At 43.8% G+C, this 6,456-nt stretch overlaps 1 protein-coding gene across 2 annotated transcripts in view; it reads left to right on the forward strand.

Annotated features, from left to right (window-relative positions):
• PDE6A (phosphodiesterase 6A) overlaps window positions 1–6,456 on the forward strand; it is an 87,589-nt gene that overhangs the window by 20,054 nt on the left and 61,079 nt on the right. For both annotated transcript variants that reach the window (XM_037739548.1, XM_017531322.2), the window contains exon 5: window positions 4,987–5,061. In XM_037739548.1, the coding sequence (XP_037595476.1) occupies window positions 4,987–5,061 (75 nt within the window). The remainder of the gene's footprint in view (window positions 1–4,986; window positions 5,062–6,456) is intronic.

Genomic DNA, 6,456 nt, shown 5'->3' on the forward strand with positions numbered 1-6,456 from the left:
CTGTCATCCAGGCTGGAGTGCAATGGCGTGATCTCAGCTAACTGCAACTTTTGCCTCCCAGGTTCAAGTGATTCTCCTGCCTCAACTCCCAAGTAGCTGGGGTTACAGGCACACATCACCACGCCTGACTAATTTTTGTATTTTTTAGTAGACACAGGATTTTGCCTTGTTGGCCAGGCTGGTCTTGAACTCTTGACCTCAAGCGATACATCCATCTTGGCCTCCCAAAGGGCTGGGATTACAAGTGTGAGCCCCTGTGCCTGGTCAAGGAAATATACAATTTTAAAGTACCACCATTCTGAGAAGTCGCATTATCAGATACCAAATGTTCATATACATGGTTCGTACTTTTCTGGGGTTCTGTTTGTTTGCTTGATCTTTTTGTTGTTGTTGTTGGTGTGTGTGTGTGTGTGAGTGTGAGACAGAGTCTTGCCCTGTCACCCAAGCTGGAGTGCAATGGCACGATCTCAGGTCACTACAACCTCTACCTCCTGGGTTTAAGCCATTCTCCTGCCTCAGCCTCCCGAGTAGCTGGGACTACAGGCATGTGCCACCACGCCTAGCTAATATCTGTATTTTTGGTAGAGATAGGGTTTCATCATATTGACCAGGCTGGTCTCGAGCTCCTGACCTCAGGTGGTCCACTTGCCTTGGCCTCCCAAAGTGCTGGGATTGCAGGCCTGAACCACCACAACTGGCCTGTTTGTCTGATCTTTATAATAGCTCCTTAAGTGATTCTGTGCAGTTGGGCCACATACTGGTTTTAGGGAACCTCTGATTCTAGTGAAACCATTCATCTGATTAAAAAAAATTTTTCTAGAGACAGGGTCTCACTATGTTGCCCAGGCTGGTCTCGAACTCCTGGGCTCAAGCCATCCTCCCACTTTGGCCTCCTAACGTGTTGGGGCTATAGGTGTGAGACGCCATGACTTGCCTCATCTGATTTTTGTATATACTTCTTTTTTTTTTTGAGACGGTGTCTTCCTCTGTTGCCAGGCTGGAGTGCAGTGGCATGATCTTGGCTCACTGCAACCTCCGCCTCCTAGGTTTAAGCGATTCTCCTGCCTCAGCCTCCCAAGTAGCTGAGATTACAGGAGACTGCCACCACACCTAGCTAATTTTTTGTATTTTTAGTAGAGACAGGGTTTCACGTTAGCCAGGATGGTCTCGATCTCCCGACCTGGTGATCCTCCTGCCTCGGCCTCCCAAAGTGCTGGGATTACAGGCGTGAGCCACCACGCCTGGCCTTGTACACTCTTAATTCATAAATATCTTGCCAAATATTGCTAAGCTCAGCAATATGCCCTTTGTTTCTCCTTCAGGAAGTAGCAAATGAATGAATTCATACAAACAAATGATTACTTTTTCATCAAAATAATTTCTGGCTGGTCTGAGTGGTGTTTGCACCTAATTAATCACAACCGGTTACAGATTTCTTTGTTCTCCACACCACTGCTTCACTTAACTAGCCTAAAAAATAAAAAAAGTTTTAAAAAAATTAACATTTTTGTGTAATTGAATTCAAAGGACTCCATTCCAAAGTTACCATTCCCAGTTTGCAGCAGGATTTGGTCTCAGGCTTAGGCCACTGCGTGCTGTAGTGATCTGTTCTCTGTTTATTTTAAAGTGCCTGCCTCTCAAAAGGGAAAACTACTCTTGAGCAAAAATATTCTGAGCTGGGTGTGGTGATACACACCTGTAGTCTCAGCTATTTTGGAGTCTGAGGCAGGAAGATTGTTTGAGCCTAAGAGTTTGAGACCAGCCTGGCAATATAGGGAGATCTCATCTCAAAAAAACAACAAAAAGAGAGTACTGAACTTAGTCATCCTCAAAAGATTGAGCAATTTCGTAATTAGAAGTGGGCTATGAGGCTGGGCAGAGCGCCTCACACCTGTACTCCCCGCACTTTGAAAGGCTGAGTCAGGAGGATCGATTCAGCCCAGGCATTCAAGAGCAGCCTGGGCAACATAGTGAGACTCTGTCTCTATAAAAAATTTCAAAAATTAGCTGGGCCTAGTGGCACATGCCTGCAGTCCTAGCTACTTGGGAGGCTAAGGAAGGAGGATTGCTTGAGTCCAGAAGGTTGAGGCTACAGTGAACCAGGATCGCACCATTGCCCTCCAGCTTGGGTAACAGAGCAAGATCCTGTCTCCAAAAAGAAAAAAAAGTGTGAGATGAAAGCCCGAATAAATACAAGTAAGTGCTCTCGGCTGCCTGCACGCTAAGAATCGGGCAGTTAAGATTTTACTTGAGCTATTGCCATTATGAAAAAAGTTATTAAAGCTGTTGATTTGTGCACTTTAAATGGACAATCAGATGATATGTGAATTATATCTCAATTAAGCTGTTAAGAAAGAAAGGAAGAAAGGGGGAGGGAGGAAGGGATGGAAGGAAAGAGGGAGAAGTCATAGCCACGTCCAGCTCACCATACAACCCCTTGTTTGACAAGTTCTCTTCTCCTTGGGACGATCTTTGGATCCACTCAGTGTTCGGCCCACATGAGGTATCAGGCCAATATATGTGTTCTTCTTCTGCGCTCCTCTAGCATTTGTACTCTCCTTTCAGCACTGTTTTGGTTCTTGCCTCATTTACTGCACTATTCATTACCTTCTTCATGAGAAAATATGTTCTTCCAGGATACAAACTGTGCCTTATTCACCTGTATATACCCAGCGGCAAGCAGGTTGTGGGGCTCAGGTAGGGCCTCATTATATTTTCACCCATTAAATTTTTTTTTCTAAATTTTCATCTAGAATTAAATTTCTTCCTGTTGTTGGTAGCCTAGAAAAAGAGCTCAAGTGGGGAGAAGGGCAAAGATGTGGACTCTGCATTTCATGTGGCTTCCCTTCTGCTCCTCTGGTATCAGAATAAGCAAACCACCGTGGAAAACATGTTCAAATGAGAGGAACAAGGAGGGCTTGGCATCCTACCCACAGAAACCCCGTGCTAACGGATCACGGTTTGTCCCTGTATAGTAACAGATGAATGGACAGAGAGGGCACTGGAGGATGGACGCTCCTCTGCCAGGCCCGGACTTGACTCCACACAAGCTTTGCAGCTCTATTCGCAAAGGAAACCCATGAAGAAGTAGTGGGGAAGAGCCCGTGTGGTTCACAGTTGGCCTTTCCTGAGGCTTCATGATTATACAGCTCCTTTACTGGCTCTTTTTCCTCTTCCCTCTGCCTGTGTCTTGGCTACTTCTATTTATCTGTTATTTATCTATTCATTTGAGACAGGATCTCACTCTGTCACCCAGGCTGGAGTTCAGTGGTGCGAACTTAACTCATTGCAACCTCCCCCTCTCAGGTTCAAGCGATTCTCCTGCCTCAGCCTCCTGAGTAGCTGGGATTACAGGCACACACCACCACACCTGGCTAATTTTTGTATTTTTGGTAGAGACGGAGTTTTGCCATGTTGCTCAGGATGGTGTCAAACTCCTGGGCTCAAGTGATCCACCCACCTTGGCCTGAGCCACCACATCCAGCCTTGGCCAGTTTTAGACAAAACAAATTCAAAAGAGTTTATTTGAGCAAAGAACAATTCATGAATTGGGCAACCCTCAAAACCAGAAGAGGTTCAAAGAACTTTGCTGCATGACATGGCCAGTGAGCTTTTATAGCTGAACATGGAAGTAAAATCTAGAAACAACATGATTCAGATTAGCTACAATAGGGCATTTGCCTTATTTGGGTACTGTTGGATCAACTGGGCTGCCTGTGATTGGCTGAAACTCGACCAACTTGTTAGAGTAGTATACTCCTAAATTGGGTTTTTGTTTGTTTGTCTACTGAGGTTGCAGTTTGTTCTGTAGGAACTCATTCGTACATGGGAATTGGAAGAACAGAGACAGCCTCAGGCTAAGGCACCTGCGTGTTTTGCTTTAGCAGCCACTTGTCTTACAGGTGTCAGCCTTTCCTATTGGATCCCAGATATAGGTCTATTGTCCATATTTAGCATGATTTTCTTTCTTTCTTATTTGCGAAAATATTTTTCCCTTATTACAAAAGCAATAAAGTTTATTATAAAAAAATTCCTAAATAAATTACAGTCTGACTCCAATCACTCAGAGAGAACCACTTGTTAATACTTAGTTGTGGGCCAGGTGTGGTGGCTCACACCTGTAACCCCAGCACTTTGGGATGCCAAGGTAGGCGGATCACCTGGGGTCTGTAGTTCGAGATCAGCCTGGCCAACATGGTGAAAGCACATCTCTACTAAAAATACAAAAATTAGCTGAATATGGTGGCACACGCCTGTAATCCCAGCTACTCAGGAGACTGAGCCAGGAGTATCACTTGAACCCAGGGGATGAAGGATGCAGTGAGCTGAGATAGAGCTGCTGCACTCCACCCTGGGCAACAAGCAAGACCCTGTTTCCAAAAAAAAAAAAAAAACTTTGTTGTAAATATATTCACAACATTTTCTATGTATAATTGAACATTAGGGTCACGTGATATATTCTTTGTCGCCTCTCACATGTTTCACTTGTCAGTGGAGAATGGGCATCTTTTCAATCAGCACACATACATCTGTGACATCGTTGTTAATAGATACACCATTTGATTTAGTAAGTCCTTTCCTGTTGGGCACTTAGTTTGTTTATAATTTTTCACTACTATAAATGATACTGCTTGGAACATTGTTTTAGCTAAACCTTTGAGGATGTGTTTAGCATGGTCTTACGGTAAATTTCTTAGTCATAGAGACCCTACTTTCCCTCTCATGTCCAATAACAGTGAGGGTGCCCCAATTCAGCTCCCATGTTTTTGGCTAATGACTAGACAGGCCCAGTCAGCAATATTTTGAAGGGCAAATGTGATATTTTCTAACTGTGGTGAATCTTACTGCCTTTCCAAGCTTAGTTTTCATGAGCTCGTCTCACTTTCTAAATTTCAGTGTTAGCTGACTCATATAGGTGGGACTTCTTAATCTCCTTTTCTTGATCTCTTTTCAAAACATGTAATTATTGTTGTTTTTCATCCCTAGGAATTTTTTGATGTGTGGCCGGTTCTCATGGGTGAAGTTCCACCTTATTCTGGTCCCAGGACTCCGGATGGAAGAGTAAGTTCTCTCTGGCCTTTTCAATATGATCTGATGTTTATATATTCAAATGCAAGACACAGTAAACTCTGTTGAAGGGTATTTTTTTTTTTCATATAGGTATTTGTCTTTGGGTTAGGTTATCTCCCCTGAAGTTAAAATAATCCCTCATGTTCAACAGCAGACAGGCGCTAAAAGTAAAATAAAGCAACAGAGAAAAAAAGTAAAAAACAACAATAATTCCTCATAATTGCCACGTCCTATTATCTGCAAAGTTCCTACCTTCCTTCCTACCTACCTTCCTTCCTTCCTTCCTTCCTTCCTTCCTTCCTTCTATACTAACAAGAAGCAAAATATTTACTATCTTACTGGGATTTCACAGTAACCTGTGGGATAGACCAAACAGGGACCAACATCCTCATTCCACAGCTGAGGAAAGAGACCCAGAAAGGTCAAGGAACCTACTCAAGGCTTCGCCTTGCAGGAATTTAGAGTTACAGACAACATGAGCTGAGAAAACCTTTATATCTGGTCTATAATGTACACATTGGTAGCCAGAAAGCCCATTCTAGTTGATAGATACACTTGCTTGGCTACATAGGTTTTAAAATTTTTGTTTTCTATCTTTTTCTCTTGTATTTTTTCTTTCTTTTTTTCTTCTCTCTCTCTCTCTCTCTCTCTCTCTCTCTCTCTCTCTCTCTCTCTCTCTCCTCTCTTTCTCTCTTAGATAGGGTCTTGGTGTGTTGCCTAGGCTGGTCTTGACCACCTGTGCTCAAGTGATCCTCCTGCCTTGGCCACCCAAAGTGCTGGGAAATTGGTGGCTAACCCTTAAAAATCAAAGTCTTTCCCATAAATATCTGAATTCTCAGTTTCTTTTGAAAAGATGGATGACTAATCAAAACTGGACCCACAATCCAGCGGGGCAAATTTGATTGGAGCTGAGTTACAGCTGTCTCCTTGGGATGTGGCCTGCGCTCTCTAGTTCGCCACCGTCCTCACCACTCTCTCTTTTTGAGATGGAGTTTTGCTCTTGTCACCCAGGCTAGAGTGCAATGGCACAATCTCGGCTCACTGCAACCTCTGTTTCCTGGGTTCAAGTGGTTGTCCTGCCACAGCCTCCCAAGTAGCTGGGATTATAGGCACCTGCCACCACTCCTGGCTAATTTTTGTATTTTTAGTAGAGATGGGGCTTTTACCATGTTGGCCAGGCTTGTCTTGCTCTCCTGACCTCAGGTGATCCACCCACCTTGGCCTCCCAAAGTGCTGGGATTACAGGCATGAGCCAGTGTTCCCAGCCCCCACCACTCTCTCTATGTACACCTGCGCTCTGCTCTCTTTTGTTTTTATCAGACCTCTCTAGGCATTTTAGTTTCTGAACTCTGGTCTCATTCAATTCCAGCATTTTATTTTATTTTT

This window comes from Cebus imitator, unplaced genomic scaffold (assembly GCF_001604975.1).
Source record: "Cebus imitator isolate Cc_AM_T3 unplaced genomic scaffold, Cebus_imitator-1.0 Scaffold71, whole genome shotgun sequence".
NCBI classification, from domain to species: Eukaryota; Metazoa; Chordata; class Mammalia; order Primates; family Cebidae; genus Cebus; species Cebus imitator.